Below are 20,082 nucleotides of genomic sequence, written 5' to 3'. Positions count from 1 at the left end.
TTATTTGGTTGTCATTTTTTATAGGAATATATATATATATATATATATATATTAATATAGCTAACAGTATAAACTTTGTTTCAAAGCAAAAATTAATAAATATTTTTGGCGGGAACGGCCATTACTGCAACTTTGACATAGCACCTTTAAGGTTGTTAAAGTTGAATTTCAAATTCATTGTAATATTAACAATTTGAAGGATCAGCTCAAACTCGAACTTGACAGCTTGAACCATGGAGTAGTTTCCTTCAACTGCTCATTGTAGCGAAGAACCTAAAAAGTAAAAACAGAAAGAAAATTCCAAATGTATTTCTGGCAAATGTTTTCACTCAGTGATGTTTTTATCAATGTTCATTACCACATGAATTTTTAACATTTACAATAATTTATCCTGCAACCACTATTTCTACTGGCCGGGTATGCTGACCAATTAAACCAAAGTTACAAAATAGCAGATTACAACTTTTGACTACATAGATACATTACAAAATCGTGCAATTGACTTCTTGTTCATCATACAATGTACTGGTAGGTGAAATAGCTAAAATCGTGCAATTGACTTCTTGTTCATCGTACAATGTACTGGTAGGTGAAATAGCTAAAATCGTGCAATTGACTTCTTATTCATCATACAATGTACTGGTAGGTGAAATAGCTAAAATCGTGCAATTGACTTCTTGTTCATCATACAATGTACTGGTAGGTGAAATAGCTAAAATCGTGCAATTGACTTCTTATTCATCGTACAATGTACTGGTAGGTGAAATAGCTAAAATCGTGCAATTGACTTCTTGTTCATCATACAATGTACTGGTAGGTGAAATAGCTAAAATATGAGTTGATGAATTGCAGGATAAAAACAACGAGCTTTCTCAGAGTACTGCTAACTAAAATCAATACATGTGCCCTACAGGGCTGAAAATTGTTTCATATCTCCTAAGTTCAACAGCCATAACTCTGCAAACAAAATGGGTAAATCATCATGAAAGTCAAACTGTAACAGTACATGATAAAGCTATACACAACAGTCCAGCTCAATATCTCAAGACATTGTGAAAAAAACAATCTGGATAACTATATGTGGGACAGACGGACAGACAGAAAGACGGAGATGAGACCTATAGTACCCTCAATTTGTACCGGTAGGGAACTAATAACTAGTTAATGATATAGGATGTTGGCTTTATCCTGTTCATGCAATGGAATTTTTCATTCTAACCTTCACAGGATAGAGCCAATATCCTACATCATAACTAGTTATTTTCTAGATACTCAACAAAGAAAGAAAGAATACTCATCAGAAAAATACAATTAACTACATATTGTTGTACCTATTCGATCTAGAGCATATCTCAGTTAACTAAACTGACGATCAAAAGAAAGTATACCAATTATTTTTTCAAAGTATTAAAAACAACACAAAACACAAGTTGATGCAAATGTTATATTTTGAAAGTATAATAATCTGGCGATAAATAAACACAAGTATACTCAATAAAACCCATAAAATGATAATATCACAGTTCACAACAGCACTAGGGGTGAAATGTACGATTTCATAAAGGACCACTCATAACGAAGGTGAATAAATTTGACCACAAAGAACATGTTTCAATAGCGTGTATGTCCACCATGTGCAAGTGTGCAAGCATGGACCCGACGTCGGACAGATTTCCGTCAATGACAATAAGGTCGTCCGCAGTTGGCCACAGATACTGCCCCAAACCATCACAGATCCACCACCAAACGGTTCAGTCTCCTGAACACAGCACGGAGCTGTTCTCTCTCCTGCACGTCGGTATATCCGAGTCCTGCCATCAGCTCTGAATAACTGGAACCTGCTCTCATCAGAAAAAGAGTACACGTTGCCAGTTCCGATGTTGCCAACGTTGAAACTGACGTGTCCAACGTAAACGTCGAAGTCGATGTTGCCTCGTCAATGTCATCCCTCTGAATGGTTGATAGGCCCTGATACCTTGCTGTTGTAGTCGACGATGTACAGTGTGACGACTGATGACATGTCCAAGGCCAGTCGCTGCAGATGACATCATAGTGAGGAATCTGTTACGCAAGTGTAAGATGCGGAGATGGCGGTCCTCGTTGGCTGTTGTGACGCGGGGTCTTCCACTTCATGGTCTGTCTGCAGTCCTGCCAGTCACCCTGTAACGCTGTATCAACCTGGTGATCGTCAATTTTGTGCAATTCAGGATTCTTGCCACATGGGCATAACTCGCACCCAACTGCACCATACCAATAGCTCTCTCTCTTTCTTCAGCAGTTAGCCTTGCCATGTTCTCTGGTGTTTTACTGTTGACTGAGGCATGTTCTAAGCAATGGCACCCTTTTTTACACCCCATGTTTCTCGTGCAGTATAAATTTAATGAATAAACTCATTTTGCACATGCGGCATCGCCCAAACGCAGAAATGTGTGACTATTTGTCATTGATTGCATTATAACGAACAATATTGGAACCTATCTAATCTTCCATGAACGTGTATTGTTTATTTATAATAAAAATAATTGGTATATTTTCTTTTGATCGTCAGTTTACATATTGTTGTACCTATTCCATCTAGAGCATATCTCAGTTAACTACATATTGTTGTACCTATTCGATGTACAGCATATCTCAGCGCATATGGCCCCATACAGCACATACATACTACAGATGAATGCTGTCGGAATGTTGTGTCGGAATGCTATTGGTGACTTCAAGGACTCACAAGAAAGACTAATGTAGGACTTCCACATGCCCAGCGGTAAAGCGCTCGCTTGATGCATGGTCGGTTTTGGATCGATCCCCATAGGTGGGCCCATTGGGCTATTTCTCATTCCAGCAAGTGCACCAAAACTGGTATATCAAAGGAAAGGCCGTGGTATGTTCTATCCTGTCTGTGGAATGGTGCATATAAAAGATCCCTTGCTACTGGAAAAATGTAGCAGGTTTCCTCTCTAAGACTATATGTCCAAATTACCAAATGTGCTCTAGTGTTGTCATTAAACAAAACAAAAACAAAAACTTCTTCCACATGCTGGGAATGTGTACCATGCACATGGGTCAAGATTTTCATTCAAATGCTCACACAGGTCCAAAACAGTTTAAAGAAAGAAATCTTTTATTTAACACACACTCAACACATTTTATTTACGGTTATATGGCGTCAGACATATGGTTAAGGACCACACAGATATTGAGAGAGGAAACCTACTGTCGCCACTTCATGGGCTACTCTTTTCAATTAGCAGCAAGGGATCTTTTATATGCACCATCCAACAGACAAGGTAGTACATACCACAGCCTTTGATATACCAGTCGTGGTGCACTGGCTGGAACGAGAAATAGCCTAATGGGCCCACCGACTGGGATCGATCTCACACCGATCGCGCATCTTACCACTGGGCTACGTCCCGCCCCAACACTGTTTAAAAACAACAAATAACGTGCATAATATCAAGCTCTCAAAGGGCAGAGTACTCAGGCTAGGGCAATACCACAGTCGTAAAACATTAAAAAAGTATAAAACAAAATAAAAATTGTTTACCTAAAACTGCAGCCAGGCCACAAAGATGATAATACCGCTGATGAAAGACGATGGCTGAATGCGACTGGCATGGGAATCTATAAATAGAAACATAGCATTCAGTGATTGGAGGTTAAAGTTTGCAATACCACTTTTGATAATTATGACATAAAGTCTTAGAAAGGAAACCTGCTACATTTTTCCATTAGTAGCAATAGATCTTTTATATACACCATCCCATAGACAGGATAACACATACCACGGTCTTTGATGTACCAGTCGTGGTGCACTGGTTGGAGCAAAAGATAGCCCAATGGGCCCACTGACAGGGATCAATTCCAGACTGACTGGAAATCAAGCAAGCGCTTTACCACTGGGCTACGTCCTGCCCCTTGATAGGAGGTGTAATTATTACCAGTACATGCAGTGTGCCATTTTGAGGAAAGTCCAAAAGCCTGAGGCTCACAAAAAATCATGTAGGACTCTCTAGGTTGGCCGCATGGCTCGTAAAAATTATTTGTACAAATTACATTGATTTTTTTTAAATAACACAGTCAACATATATCTCAAAATCCTGGCAAACCAGTCTCGAATAGCGATCTTTTCTGTGGTTTTATGCAAAACATTTAGTGTATCTTCTGTTCTACTAGTGACGCGTGGTAAGGCTCGCTGGGTTGGTGGCGGGCTCTCGAAATTTGCAAACTGTGAGTCCTTATGTTGCGTTAATTTTTGAAACCAGAATCACACACTGACATGTAAACCAGTCATTTCTAATATTTTAATCCTATAAAGAGAATTAATTACAAACTTTCTCTTGTTAAATGAATTAACTGATTCCGACTGAATCATGTTACTAAAAACGGGGCAGTACATAGCCCAGTGGTAAAGTGCTCGCCTGATGTCAGGTTGGTACAGGATCGATTCCTGTCGGTGGGCCCATGGGTTATTTCTCACTCCAGCCAGTGCACTATGACTGGCATATCAAAGGTCATGGTATGTGCTATCCTGTCTGTGGGATGGTGCATATAAAAGATCCCTTGCTACTAATGGAAAAATGTAGTGGGTTTCCTCTCTAAGACTTGTATGTCAAAATTATCAACTGTTTGACATCCAATAGCCGATGATTAATAAATCAATGTGCTCTAGTGGTGTTGTTAAACAAAACAAACGAACTTTTTCACTGTTATAATGCTGATGAAGACCGTTATTCTTTAATATAAAATGACATGAGGTAAAATGGAATGTCATTTATGTAGAAAAGGCACTGACGTGTGTAATATTTTGAACTAATTAAGTCTTGCTGTTTGTGCATTAACTATAAGAATTGTTTGTAATCTGGGGGGGGGGGGGGGGGGGGGGGGGCTGTGTGTGTGTGGATTTATCAATGTACAACACTCACAATTTAGTGTAAAACAGCTTGGCCACACTATACCATTGTATACAATTTGTTTCATATCAATACATTCACACAAAATAACACTTCTTACATGTATATATGTACACAACATAAGTGACCATATAGTCTGTGATGTAAAGTATGCATACAACCAGTATACTAGTAATCTGCAGTATTTTCATGCTACATTATGAACCACAATAGTTAACATAATATAATAATAATAATAATAATAATAATAATAAATTCTTTATTTAGTGAGGGTAACAGAGTTAGTAAAAGCTAATCTTCCCTGAGGCCCTCAAGTACAAACAATACAGAATTACAATACATACATTAATAAACAAATAGAAAATACATATAGGGCAATAAACATGTTATTATTTTAGAAAATATTTCTTGAGTCTATATTTAAAAATAGCAGTATCTGGCGATGATCGAATAGCTTTAGGTAACTGATTCCAAAGTACTGGTCCAGAGTAACTGAAAGCATGTTTAAATAAAGACATGTTAGGTTTTGGAATTAATAGATTTCCATCCTCTACATATCAAAGGTTGTAGGGATTGTTTTCACCAACATATATTAATAAGTTTGAAAGATAGTTTGTGGCTTCATTGCATAGACATTTATTAATTTGTAAACATTTGTGATAGTGGATTCATGTTTCCATTTGAAGTGTTTAAATAGAGGGGCAGATGGAGTAATAGGATCTACATCTAATATCATCCTTGCAGCTCTCTTTTGCAGTTTTAGTAAAATATATGCATGATCAGGAGTTGAAATAATGTAGGCTTTTCTATACTTTATTGGTAAGTATATCAGCCCTTACTTAACTTTAGCCCTGACTTCATCAAATTCAAGACGCTATATCCCCTCGAAGACTTGTCGCGATGGGATAAAAACTATAAAAGCTAAAACATTTTTCCTTTGCTCAAAAGCTACGACCAGTGGCTTTAATCATACCAGTGTGTACTAGGGGTTTAACGATATACTTGAATATTCAATGCACCGAACAGCGATCCGTATCATAGTTGCTTTCGTATTCGTCACTAGCTGAACTGAATACACAAATAAAATTTATTGCAGATAAAATAATTTATGTTGAATTATTCTATTTCTGTGCTTCTGTGTCAAAATAAATAAGAATACTATTTAGTACCAAGGTTATGCCAGAAGCAAACAATCAAACCCGTCCTATTATTATTATAAATAGATTAACTAAATTGATAAAAATAGATTAACCAATCAAAACACTTTATGTGACTGAGAAAATTCTGCCATTACATCTAGAGTCACGGGTAATTAATTTAAGCATTTTCTGTCAATACGCATGAGCTATGGTCTAATTCATTTACTTGTGTCAAATATTATATTCACTAGGATGTGTGTCTTTTGTTTTGATCGGTGGTTCTAAAGGAAAAGTCGACTACTCGACACGTTTGCAGAATTTTCGTGTATGCGTAATTATATAGGTCAAATTACAACTTGACCTTTGACCTGTTGACTGTTGGCATTGCACGATGGCAATGGTGGGAAGTACAGTGTCGGTTATTTTAGGACACTCATTTATTCGTCGTTTGCGCGATTTTGCTGACAGTGAGACAAAAGAAAATAATTTACGTCTTGCCAGAGACCAGTTCAGGGTGTGTTTTCGAGTGCAAGGTTGCTTAACTCTAAAGCAACTTCAGATACGACAGGACTTGTTAACATTTTATCCTGTGTTTCCGCAGGTTATGTTTGTGCAAATTGGGGGAAACGACTTGACACATGCAGATGTAACCCCACAGCATCTTGCCAATGACATTGTTAGGTTTGCACAGGAACTCGTCACTAGGAGTTCAAATACTTCAGTGATTATAATCGGACAGTTGTTGTGGAGAGCGCCCCATAAAACTCCACTTGACTATAATAATCAGGTGGTTGAGACCCATGTTTTGTTGCATGAACTTGTAAATAAAATGGACAAAATTATATTCTGGCATCATCGTGGCTTTTGGGGGAAGGACCTATCATTCCTTTCAGTTGATGGAGTTCATCTGAATAAACGTGCCATGGGGAAATATTTGCAGGTCATTAAGAGTGCCATCCTGCAAGCCAAAAAAGTTACTGACATTTTAAATGCAAGGCATGCCTGACATACTCCCTTTGATATATGCGTAAGTTTTTAGTTACATTTAATCTTTGCAGATGCAAATGTTTTTGTTGAACATACATATGTGTATTACAATTGCATTCAGAGTATACTAATAGGTAGGTCATTACAGAAAGTTGTCTGAGTGTATTCACTATAATACACCTATTTTTGCGGCTTCTTAGCATTACTTACCAAGCTGACATTCAGTATAATGCTTTAACATGGCTTGTGTAGGTCAGTACAGAAAGTTGTCTGCATGTATTCAATATAATCCACCTATTTTGCGGTTTCTTAGTTCAGTAAAATGCTTTAACATGGCTTGTGTAGGTCAGTACAGAAAGTTGTCTGCGTGTATTCAATATAATACACCTATTTTGTGGATTCTTAGTATTACTTACCAAGCTGGCATTCAGTAAAATGCTTTAACATGGCTTGTGTAGGTCAGTACAGAAAGTTGTCTGCGTGAATTTGATATAATACACTTAAAATGTGGCTGCTTAGTATCACTTAATAAGCTGGCATTCAGTATAATGCTCTAACATGGCCTGTGTAGATCAGTACAGAAAATTGTCTGCAGTGTATTCCGTAATACACTTATTTTGCAGTTTCTTAGTATTACCAAGCAACCATTCAGTATAATGCTCTAATTTGGTTTGTTGTACACAACGTTGTTTGCTGTGTTAGCCCGGTGTGTATACAGTATAGTACACGTTATATGGCTTCACAATTCACAAATTGTGTGCTTCTACTTTTGAGCAAATTCCCCAAGATGTTTTGTGTGTGGATGTAACATACATGTATATTTTTCACTTCTGCCAGTATGGGTTATCTTATGTATTTTAGATCACGATACGACTCATGGCACCGAAGAAGGCACGTCCTGTGAGGGATGTACGCTCCTGCCCAAGTACTTACAAACGTAGGAGATCCAACCCTACTATGACCAGCACACCTGCAAGGACCAGCCCATTTGTGCGAACTCGCACATCTGTTGGGACCAGTCAACCTGTTAGAACCAGCCCAGTACCTATGGCCAGTCCCATACCACAGGTGATAGTCCCATCATCTCAGCAGACCTGCACATTGCCACAAGCTGCAACATCTCAACACAATTGGCTGAGATTGATTACAAGAAATTGGCAGATGCTCTGCTCAAGCGTGTCCCTCACAGCCAACAACAGACAGCTGCAATAAGCGTGCCAGAGCCCCCATCTAATATTGTGTGTGCGGGGGACTCATCGGACCAAGTCGATGAAACAGGAACTTCACCAGTGATGTCCTTGATTGAACAGTTGTTCTCGCAGAGTGAGTCATCCCTGGGGAATAATGACATAGTTTCATCCCTGATAAATAAGTCCGTTCCAGTCCAGGCCCATAGTGTCGCCCCAATCAACCTCTCAGCTGGCATACCTTTAGGCTCTTCAGTCCCAGAAAGAATCAAAAAGAAGATTTGGGATGAAGATTTTATAGACATGAGGGTGTTGGGGACCAATTATTGCGATGATCAGGTGTCATTACATGTAATGGGGGGACTGATTCAATTACATCAGGGTCAGACCTCTAAGCAGCCACTGTCCATTGAACAGTGGACAACCTGCTTTAACATTTTTATGGCGATATACATTCTGAAGTCGCCATCCGAAGCCGGGAATCTCCTTAAGTATTCTGCCACCATTCGAGAGTTGCACTCTAACCATGCTGATCTTGCATGGAGGCAGTATGATGAGGGGTTCCGCAGGCTGCGTCAATCTCACCGTCCACCATGGCAAAAGCCAATAGACGAGCTTTATACAAAAGCTGCTAACAGGCATGGCAATAATTTAACATCCATTGCCACATCACAGGCAGGGGGTAGACGTTATGGGGATAATATTTCACAACAACGGCCCTTTCGCATCAGGGTCTGTTTTGCGTACAACAGAGGTGAGACCTGTGCAACAAACCCCTGTCGATTCAGACATAATTGTCAGGTCTGTTGGGCAGCCTCCCATCCCAAAAACAAATGCTTTAAAGTGTTACGCCAGAGGCCAGTCACACATGCAAAAAAAACCAACACTCCCAACTCCAGTTGAGCCTGATGCTCTAAAACAGCAACTACAGGGGTACAAGGAAGATTTACTGACTAATCTAGCTAACAGGTTCACCTTTGGTTTTAGATTGGGTTATGAGGGAAGCCATCATACTATATCATCTTCTAACCATAAGTCTGCCAGGGAAAACCAGGATATAGTGGCTACTAAATTACAAAAAGAACTAGACATGGGAAGAATAAGAGGCCCCTTTTCAGAATTACTTTTCTCAAACCATACAATTTCTCTTCTTGGCCTTGTTCCAAAATCTATTCCAGGTAAATACAGACTTATAAATGACCTTTCCTATCCTCGTGGGTCTTCAGTCAACTCTGGTATTTCAGACATGCATAGTACAGTTCATTATGATACTATACACAATGTGATTTCTTTGGTTAAAAAATTTGGTAAAAGTTGCTTATTGGCAAAAACGGATATTGAAGATGCTTTCCGTATAATCCCAGTACATCCAGATGATCACCTCCTCTTAGGTTTCACTTGGAATAATTTATTCTATTATGACCGTTGTCATCCCATGGGAGCCAGTAGTTCCTGCCAAATTTTTGAATTGATCAGCACAGCATTACAATGGATAATGGTAAAAAGATGTGGTGCATCAGGCATGTCCCACATCTTGGATGATTTCTTTTTGTTGGTCCCCCTGATTCAAATAAATGCAGGGTTGATTTAACTTCATTTTTGTCTTTATGTGAAACGGTAGGAATACCTATTAAGAAAGAGAAGACTGAATGGCCCACACAAATTATTACAATATATGGATTCCAGGTAGACTCCATTCAGATGGAATGTCGTCTACCTGTTGACAAACTGCATAAGATGGAACTGGCTCTTCAGAATATGTGTAAGTGCAGGAAAGTTACATTACGGGAACTACAGTCTCTCATTGGCTTACTTAACTTTGCATGCACTGTAATATGCCTTGGAAGTGCATTTCTGCATAGACTTATAGACTTAACCATGAAAGCAACGAAGCCCTACCATTTCATATGTTTGAATCAAGAATCCCGTTTAGATATACAAGCTTGGCTCCAGTTTCTTCAGTCATTTAATAGGAATACAGTATTTTTGCATGATAAATGGCTTTCCTCGGATCACTTCACTATGTACACTGATGCCTCAGGTAGCTTAGGCTATTCAGCCATATGTGGTACACATTGGTTTGCTTTTCCCTGGGTAGAGTCCATGGTCCCATTAGGGATAACTATTAAAGAATTATTTCCAATAGTTTTGGCATTAGAACTGTGGGGGAAACATCTGACTAATCACAAAGTTCTGTTTATATTACAGGGCATATTACAATGCATGCAAGGTTATCAATAAGCAGTCTTGTCGTGAGCCTACCCTGATGAAATTGGTGCGTAGGTTAGTTCTAGCTGCTCTCACGAATAACATTTATTTCAGATCGACTCATATCCCGAGTAAGGAAAATGTCCTTGCTGATAAACTTTCACGTTTAAAATCCAGGAAGCCCTGACAATGGTTCCATGGCTGGACCAAGCAGCAACAGATGTACCCATCCATCTGCAGTCCATTTGAATACTGGAGCACTATATCTCCTATCAGCTGCAAACTCCAACAGGACCAAATCGTCATATTTAAGAAGTTGGCACCTGCTGAATGAGTTCATGGGGTTAACCACCATTCAATTACCACTATCTATACATGTTGTGGCCAACTTCATAGCTTTCCTGCATTCCAGTAAATACAGTCCTGCCTCTGTTGCATCACACATTTCTGCTATCAGCTATATGCACAAATTGCTAAAGTTAGAGGATCCAACACACTCGTTCCTCATAAGGAAAATTATAAAAGGGTGTACAAATATTGGGGGTGCAAAGGATACTAGATTGCCCATTACTAAGAACATTTTGGCCAGACTGCTAGGCGGTCTAAAGCACACAGTTAACAAACCACCACTAGAGCTCTTACTCAAATCAATTTTTCTCTTAGCCTTCCACGCTTTTATGCGTATGGGTGAACTGGTTTGTAAAACCAATTCTGATAATGGCACAGTCGTCCAACGCCAGGATGTCACATTTCACAAAGAGGGCAATCGTATAGTGTCCATTGACATAACACTACACCATTTCAAAAACAACCAATCTATTTACATTTGACATCAAATAATAATGCAGATCTGTGCCCTGTTCAAACATTGTGTAAATTTTGCACCGAATTTACTCATACAGATGGTCCTTTGTTCCAATTTCATAATGGGTATCCAGTTTCATATTCTTTTGTTGCTCAACAGTTAAATGAGGTCACATCATTCCTGGGGTTAAATCCCTCATTTTATAAATGTCATAGTTTCAGAATTGGGGCAGCACAACTAGGCTATTCAGAGAGTGTCATTCAAAAACTGGGTAGGTGGAACTCTGGGGCATTTAGAAATTACATCAGAATTAATGCTTTCCATATGTAGTCCATGCATCTGAAGTCCAGGATTTGCCTGCTTTAGTTTGCCTGTACTTGACTAAACTAATTTTTGCTTACATTTACCACAAGTTCAAACGGGGTTCAGCATTTGGCTGCTCTTTATGTAATCTTATTTCTTAATTATATAATTCAGACATGGCTGCCCGGCTGCCCCCCTTCTTATTTATGTTCTATGTATTATTATCATAACAAGAAGTTGTCTTATGTTTATGACGTGTATTTTCATATGCTTAGTTTAGCAAGAGTCCAGCATGTGGCTGCTCTCTTTTTAAAAAACCCACAAGATATGAAGATTTATATCGTGTGAACTGTGGACTGTTTAGAATCAATGGTTCAGTTATTCAATTACCTGAATTCAACATATGGCTGCTGTAGAACATTTAACAATATGTGGTACTTTAAAATCCTTACTGTACAGTTTAATATGCCTACTTTACAGGGATACAGCATGTGGCTGTTCCTGTCAACGATACAATTTAAGGTCCTCAAGATTGAGTGCATTTAACTTTTGCTATGTATAATTTGAATTTTTATAGCATGTGGCTGCTCCTTTCTTTCCATTATAGTGATGTAACAATGTTACATTTGTTCACTGGCAGGAGTTCAGCAGGTGGCTGCTCCTTTCTTTCCATTATAGTGATGTAACAATGTTAGATTTGTTCACTGGCAGGAGTATAGCATGTGGCTGTTCCATTATAGTGATGTAACAATGTTAGATTTGTTCAATGGCAGGAGTATAGCATGTGGCTGCTCCTTTCTTTCCATTATAGTGATGTAACAATGTTAAATTTGTTCACTGGCAGGAGTATAGCATGTGGCTGCTCCTTTCTTTCCATTATAGTGATGTAACAATGTTAGATTTGTTCACTGGCAGGAGTATAGCATGTGGCTGTTCCATTATAGTGATGTAACAATGTTAGATTTGTTCACTGGCAGGAGTATAGCATGTGGCTGCTCCTTTCTTTCCATTATAGTGATGTAACAATGTTAGATTTGTTCACTGGCAGGAGTATAGCATGTGGCTGTTCCATTATAGTGATGTAACAATGTTAGATTTGTTCACTGGCAGGAGTATAGCATGTGGCTGCTCCTTTCTTTCCATTATAGTGATGTAACAATGTTAGATTTGTTCACTGGCAGGAGTTCAGCAGGTGGCTGCTCCTTTCTTTCCATTATAGTGATGTAACAATGTTAGATTTGTTCACTGGCAGGAGTATAGCATGTGGCTGCTCCTTTCTTTCCATTATAGTGATGTAACAATGTTAGATTTGTTCACTGGCAGGAGTTCAGCAGGTGGCTGCTCCTTTCTTTCCATTATAGTGATGTAACAATGTTAGATTTGTTCACTGGCAGGAGTATAGCATGTGGCTGCTCCTTTCTTTCCATTATAGTGATGTAACAATGTTACATTTGTTCACTGGCAGGAGTTCAGCAGGTGGCTGCTCCTTTCTTTCCATTATAGTGATGTAACAATGTTACATTTGTTCACTGGCAGGAGTATAGCATGTGGCTGCTCCTTTCTTTCCATTATAGTGATGTAACAATGTTACATTTGTTCACTGGCAGGAGTATAGCAGGTGGCTGCTCCTTTCTTTCCATTATAGTGATGTAACAATGTTACATTTGTTCACTGGCAGGAGTTCAGCAGGTGGCTGCTCCTTTCTTTCCATTATAGTGATGTAACAATGTTACATTTGTTCACTGGCAGGAGTATAGCATGTGGCTGCTCCTTTCTTTCCATTATAGTGATGTAACAATGTTACATTTGTTCACTGGCAGGAGTTCAGCAGGTGGCTGCTCCTTTCTTTCCATTATAGTGATGTAACAATGTTACATTTGTTCACTGGCAGGAGTATAGCAGGTGGATGCTCCTTTCTTTCCATTATAGTGATGTAACAATGTTACATTTGTTCACTGGCAGGAGTATAGCATGTGGATGCTCCTTTCTTTCCATTATAGTGATGTAACAATGTTACATTTGTTCACTGGCAGGAGTATAGCATGTGGCTGCTCCTTTCTTTCCATTATAGTGATGTAACAATGTTACATTTGTTCACTGGCAGGAGTATAGCATGTGGCTGCTCCTTTCTTTCCATTATAGTGATGTAACAATGTTAGATTTGTTCACTGGCAGGAGTTCAGCAGGTGGCTGCTCCTTTCTTTCCATTATAGTGATGTAACAATGTTACATTTGTTCACTGGCAGGAGTATAGCAGGTGGCTGCTCCTTTCTTTCCATTATAGTGATGTAACAATGTTACATTTGTTCACTGGCAGGAGTATAACATTTGTTCACTGGCAGGAGTATAGCATGTGGCTGCTCCTTTCTTTCCATTATAATGATGTAACAATGTTACATTTGTTCACTGGCAGGAGTATAGCAGGTGGCTGCTCCTTTCTTTCCATTATAGTGATGTAACAATGTTAGATTTGTTCACTGGCAGGAGTATAGCATGTGGCTGCTCCTTTCTTTCCATCATAGTGATGTAACAATGTTACATTTGTTCACTGGCAAGAGTATAGCAGGTGGCTACTCCTTACTTTCCATTATAGTGATGTAACAATGTTACATTTGTTCACTGGCAGGAGTATAGCATGTGGCTGCTCCTTTCTTTCCATTATAGTGATGTAACAATGTTACATTTGTTCACTGGCAGGAGTTCAGCAGGTGGCTGCTCCTTTCTTTCCATTATAGTGATGTAACAATGTTACATTTGTTCACTGGCAGGAGTATAGCATGTGGCTGCTCCTTTCTTTCCATTATAGTGATGTAACAATGTTAGATTTGTTCACTGGCAGGAGTTCAGCAGGTGGCTGCTCCTTTCTTTCCATTATAGTGATGTAACAATGTTACATTTGTTCACTGGCAGGAGTTCAGCAGGTGGCTGCTCCTTTCTTTCCATTATAGTGATGTAACAATGTTAGATTTGTTCACTGGCAGGAGTATAGCATGTGGCTGCTCCTTTCCAGCACGATGTCCTTGAATATTCTCAAGAGTTTATGAATGTCACTATTTATAATGTATGTTATCATTTCTTATGCGGAGTACAGCATGGTATAACCTTTTTATCTATCATGTCTAAACATATCATGTTCTACCATTTTTGGAGGCAGTGTTGGGTGGATATCAGAAATTTGCAACTACGTTTTGTCGAATCTTTTCAATTACAGGAGCACAATTTGGGTTGGCGTGGGGCTGCATTTATTTGCCCTTTTTGGCGAGTTTTTTGGTATGCCACCTTTTGGTTTTTTATAAATTGGTACATGTTAATGTTGTTTAAGTAAATGCATGTACATTCATATAACATAAATGAAATAATTATACGTCATTTTAATAAAAATGACATTTACTACAAAAACAGAATTATGTTCTTTACAGTAACCAAAACTAGCTTCTTGTGCTCCTGGGGATAGTATCAACATAAATAAAATTTATTGCAGATAAAATCATTTATGTTGAACTATTCTAATTTCTGTGCTTCTGTGTCAAAATAAATAAGAATACTATTTAGTACCAAGGTTACGCCAGAAGCACACAATCAAACTCGTCCTACTATTATTATAAATAGATTAACTAAATCAACACACTGTATGTGACTGAGAAAATTCTGCCATTACATCTAAAGTCACGGGTAATTAATTTAAGCATTTTCTGTCAATCCCACCATCCACCCCTTCACTCACCAGGTGTTTTTTGGTACGCCACCTTTTGGTTTTTTATAAATTGGTGCATGTTAATGTTGTTTAAGTAAATGCATGTACATTCATATAACATAATTAAAATAACTATACGTCATTTTAATAAAAATGACATTTACTACAAAGACCGAATTATGTTGTTCTTCACAGTAACCAACACTAGCTTCTTGTGCTCCTGGGGATAGTATCAACATAAATACATATATATGTAATGCTAACTTACAATTTACATTTCTAATTCACACTAACCAAAATGCAATACCGATTTGATTTTTCTGATAATGTCCGGACTAGTTTTGTAGTAGATCAAGCACATACACCAATCCTTTTTTATTCAACACATTGGACTGGTACCTTACGTGTACCTTGATTTCACTTCTGTCAAAAAACACCCATGATTATTAATCACTTTTTACTTTAAAAAACAACAACAAAAAAACCTATTCTTCCTTTCTGCAAAACCTTTTGACGTTTGATTCGTTACCTCATATTCGTGATACGTATCGTATTGGCCACCATGTTTATTCATTACACCCCTTGCACTGTGTACGTACCTGTCAAACACACAGAATTCTGGCCTTTACTACACACAGATTTCAGAGTACTGACTTCCGGACATCTCCTAAGGTACTTGTTGGTGGTAGTGGAGTCACGTGCCTTGTTTCCTAAAAATAATATTTAAACAGTTATCATACTTAACGGTGGAATTGTGTTGTTGGTTTGTAAATAAAATAAGAATTCTACAGAAATAAATATTGTGCCTACAATAAATTATTTTGTATTGTGAGAACGTACGTAATGAAACGGTCTTTCTCTCAGCTGTGTATAGATTTACAATATCCAATACGTGAGAACTTACCTAATGTAACGGTCTCCATCTCAGCTGTGTACAGATTTACAATATCCTATACGTGAGAACTTACCTAATGAAACGGTCTTTCTCTCAGCTGTGTATAGATTTACAATATCCAATACGTGAGAACTTACCTAATGAAACGGTCTTTCTCTCAGCTGTGTACAGATTTACATTATCCAATACGTAAGAACTTACCTAATGTAACGGTCTCCATCTCAGCTGTGTATAGATTTACATTATCCAATACGTGAGAACTTACCTAATATAACGGTCTCCATTTCAGTTGTGTATAGATTTACAATATCCAATATATGTGAGAACTTACCTAATGAAACGGTCTTTCTCTCAGCTGTGTATAGATTTACAATATCCAATATGTGAGAACTTACCTAATGAAACGGTCTTTCTCTCAGCTGTGTACAGATTTACATTATCCAATACGTGAGAACTTACCTAATGAAGCGGTCTTTCTCTCAGCTGTGTATAGATTTACAATATCCAATACGTGAGAACTTACCTAATGAAGCGGTCTTTCTCTCAGCTGTGTATAGATTTACAATATCCAATACGTGAGAACTTACCTAATGAAGCGGTCTTTCTCTCAGCTGTGTATAGATTTACAATATCCAATACGTGAGAACTTACCTAATGAAGCGGTCTTTCTCTCAGCTGTGTATAGATTTACAATATCCAATACGTGAGAACTTACCTAATGAAACGGTCTCCATCTCAGTTGCATGTATGGGTTTACAATATCTAATACCCATTATTTTAGAAAACACGATCCATTTGTAGCACGTTTTACACTGGCACTTAATGTCCCGTGTCTTTGTACAGTTTCTTATTTTAATTTGGTTTTTGTCGGGACACCATAGACTACATCTTCGACAGGAATGTGCTCTAGTGTAGTGTTTACTGTATGTCCCCTCAGGACATTCTGCACACTCGGGGTGCCCAAAATCCTGCTGGCAATCCTCCTTAACGTATGTGCCAGGACGACATTGAAAACAGGTTATGACTTTCCTCTCTCCATCACCAAGACGTTTCTCTACCAGGTACGTAGAGCCACCAGTCTGCAAGTAAACATAAAGAAGCAGTTGATTTTATTCTTTGAATTATCAGTATGTGGCCACAGACCACAATTAATTTCACTATGTTTCTATATAGCTTTATTGGCTATAACACTTTTTATTAATATCAGCAATCGCCACCTGTGGGTCAGACTAGGGGAGCAATTAACACTGTTACAGCAACGCGTGGCAGCAGAGTACGAACATGAAACTAAAAGATGGGATTTCAGACACCGATGACTTAACCATCTTGTTGATTGCGAAGTACTAGTAACTGGATGTGCCAAAATGTTTTGGTTGCCCGGCAGACTACCAGGTTTAAACATCTGGTAGCCTGGGCGAGAAATCGGTAACCAAAACACCCTGGTCTACCGCTAAGGTCGAGCCCTGTGTAACTGTCATGGGCGATGACAAGTCTACCAAAGTGACATGTCTTCTCCCTCGCTACTCTTTGTTTTGGTTGGAACCTTATTTCTAGCTCAGTCAACCAGTAGAATTAAGGTGCCTGAAAGCCATGCTGGAAAAATCTTCTAGCACACGTCCCCTAGACGGTGATATACCCTTTTTATTGGTTAATTAGTCTCGCCATTTAGGAGGTAAACGGCCGTTGCTACCTGTTCATTGCGTCATTCCATAATCAATATACTTACCTTGATTTTATGTATTGTATTGTACTTTTCACCCACAGCTCCTTACACTGTGGTTCTACATAAATATATATAAATAATATTTTCATATACTTACCATTTGTGACACCCAATAGCCGATGTGTATTTTTGTGCTGGGGTGTCGTTAAACATCCATTCATTCACTCATTCATTTCACAATCAAAGGTAGTATGACATCATATAATATGTAACACTACGTGCATTCCTTCTAGTGACATAATACATATCAGCTGTGAACAGGGTCATGACGCCACAGTACATGAAAGAAAATATGTTTGGCACTCATCCTTTTGCAGATGGTTTTTCTGACAGGAAGGAAATGTTTTATTTAACGACACACTCAACACATTTTATTTACGGTTATATGGCATCATATATGATTAAGGACCACACAGAGAGAGGAAACCCGCTGTCGCCACTTCATGTGCTACTCTTATCGATTAGCAGCAAGGGATCTTTTATATATGCACCATCCCACAGACAGGGCAGACCTTGCCAGAGTTGTTTGATTTAAAAAAAAATTATTTTTATTATATTTCATTTGATTTTTATGATTATTGCATTTATCTTTATTGATTATTTTGTAAACATGTGATTTATCAATTAACTTACAGTACAAAAAATTAAGTGTTATTTAAAATCAATTGTTACTTACGCTAGATAATTATTTTTACATATATACTCTTCAAAAGAAGAAACGCAAAAACCACACTGTCGTAACATTTGGAGAATTGATTTAATTATTGAATGGTGAGTCCGATAATTACCAAATGTTGCAGGATTGTTCACAATTCACTCTAGTCCATTGTGAGTAAGTGATAGGACACACCACCAAGGTCAAGGTCATCTGGAGTCAATACCGGGTGTGGCCTCCGCGTGTGTTGACAACTGCCTGGCACCGCCTGCCCATTGAAGCAACCAGAGTACGGATGACGTCCCGGGGGATGGTGGCCCACTCGGCCTGCAAGGCTGCTGCCAGCTCGGGCAGGGTCTGGGGCTGTGGTTGTCGCTGTCGGAGGCGTCGGTCTAACTCGTCCCATAGATGCTCAATTGGGTTCAAATCCGGTGATATCGATGGCCAAGGAAGGACATTAATGTTGTTGTTCTGTAGGAAAGCCGTTGTGAGACGTGCTGTGTGAGGCCTGGCGTTGTCATGTTGGAACACTGCGTTGGCGTTGGCCATAACTGGAACGATGTGTGGCCGGAAGATCTGGTCAATGTAGCCTGTGCATTCAGGTTGCCCTGCACGTGGACCAGGTCAGTTCTGCCAGTGTGTGAGATGGCTGCCCACACCATGACACTATCCCCGCCGAATCTGTCCACTTCCTGCACGCAGTTTGCCGCATAACGTTCACCACGACGCCTATACACGCGACATCTTCCATCATGACGTCGGAGCAGAAATCGGGACTCGTCACTGAACCACACCTGTCTCCATCGCAGTTGAGGCCATTGTCGATGAATCTGGCACCACTGCAGTCGGAGTCGACGGTGTTGTGGTGTTAAGATGACACCTCGAACTGGACGTCTGGCACGAATTCCTACCTCATGTAGGCGGTTCCGTACGGTCTGGTCGGATATCCTGCGCAAACCTGGTATTGCTGTGGAGGTGGCAGTAGTCAATCGTTCCCGAAGGTGGCGTACCCGGATGTAGCGGTCCTGCCCGGGGGTAGTGACCCGTGGTCGACCGGATCTAGGGAGGTCACGTGTTGATCCATGTTGCTGGTAACGGTCCCACAGTCTGGAGATGGTGCTTGGGGACACATGGAATGCCCTGGCAACGGCCGTTCTGGATTCGCCTGCATCTAGTCGGCCGATGGCATTGTTTCTCTGCGGTTCACTGAGACGTGGCATGTCCTGGATTGTCAACTGTCGGCCAGATACAGAGGCTAGGCAAGCGAACACCCTGCACTTTTATACTGTCGGTGTTCATGTTGCACGTGCAGACAACGCACGTGCAGTGGTGACATGGTTTGCACGTGGCTGCGTTTTTGCGAATATTCACATTCTGAAACTTTATTGTACAGTAGCTGCGTTTTATCGAATGTAACCGTGGGAATGTGTTTGGGACATGCAATGACCTAATATTCACAAAGCATGAACCGGTAGGAAACATAAAATCGGAGTTATAACCCATTTGTACCCTATTGGGTTTCTTTTTTTGAAGAGTATATTTTATAATTGAATTGCAATTAGATTTCAACTCCATG

At 39.3% G+C, this 20,082-nt stretch overlaps 1 protein-coding gene across 1 annotated transcript in view; it reads right to left on the bottom strand.

The window, feature by feature from the left end:
- Window positions 1-62: 62 nt before the first annotated feature.
- Window positions 63-20,082, bottom strand: part of LOC121390623 (tumor necrosis factor receptor superfamily member 21-like) — a 32,781-nt gene continuing 12,761 nt past the window's right edge. The window contains exons 3-6 of the mRNA XM_041522485.1: window positions 16,844-17,207; window positions 15,833-15,943; window positions 3,545-3,621; window positions 63-273 (exon numbers count right to left, since the gene is read on the bottom strand). Of these exons, the coding sequence (XP_041378419.1) occupies window positions 3,545-3,621; window positions 15,833-15,943; window positions 16,844-17,207 (552 nt within the window). The 3' untranslated portion in view covers window positions 63-273. The remainder of the gene's footprint in view (window positions 274-3,544; window positions 3,622-15,832; window positions 15,944-16,843; window positions 17,208-20,082) is intronic.

Source organism: Gigantopelta aegis, chromosome 15, assembly GCF_016097555.1.
Source record: "Gigantopelta aegis isolate Gae_Host chromosome 15, Gae_host_genome, whole genome shotgun sequence".
In the NCBI taxonomy this organism is placed as follows: Eukaryota; Metazoa; Mollusca; class Gastropoda; order Neomphalida; family Peltospiridae; genus Gigantopelta; species Gigantopelta aegis.
The sequence above is the reverse complement of the archived record's forward strand: the minus strand, read 5'-3'. Positions and strand labels throughout refer to the sequence as shown.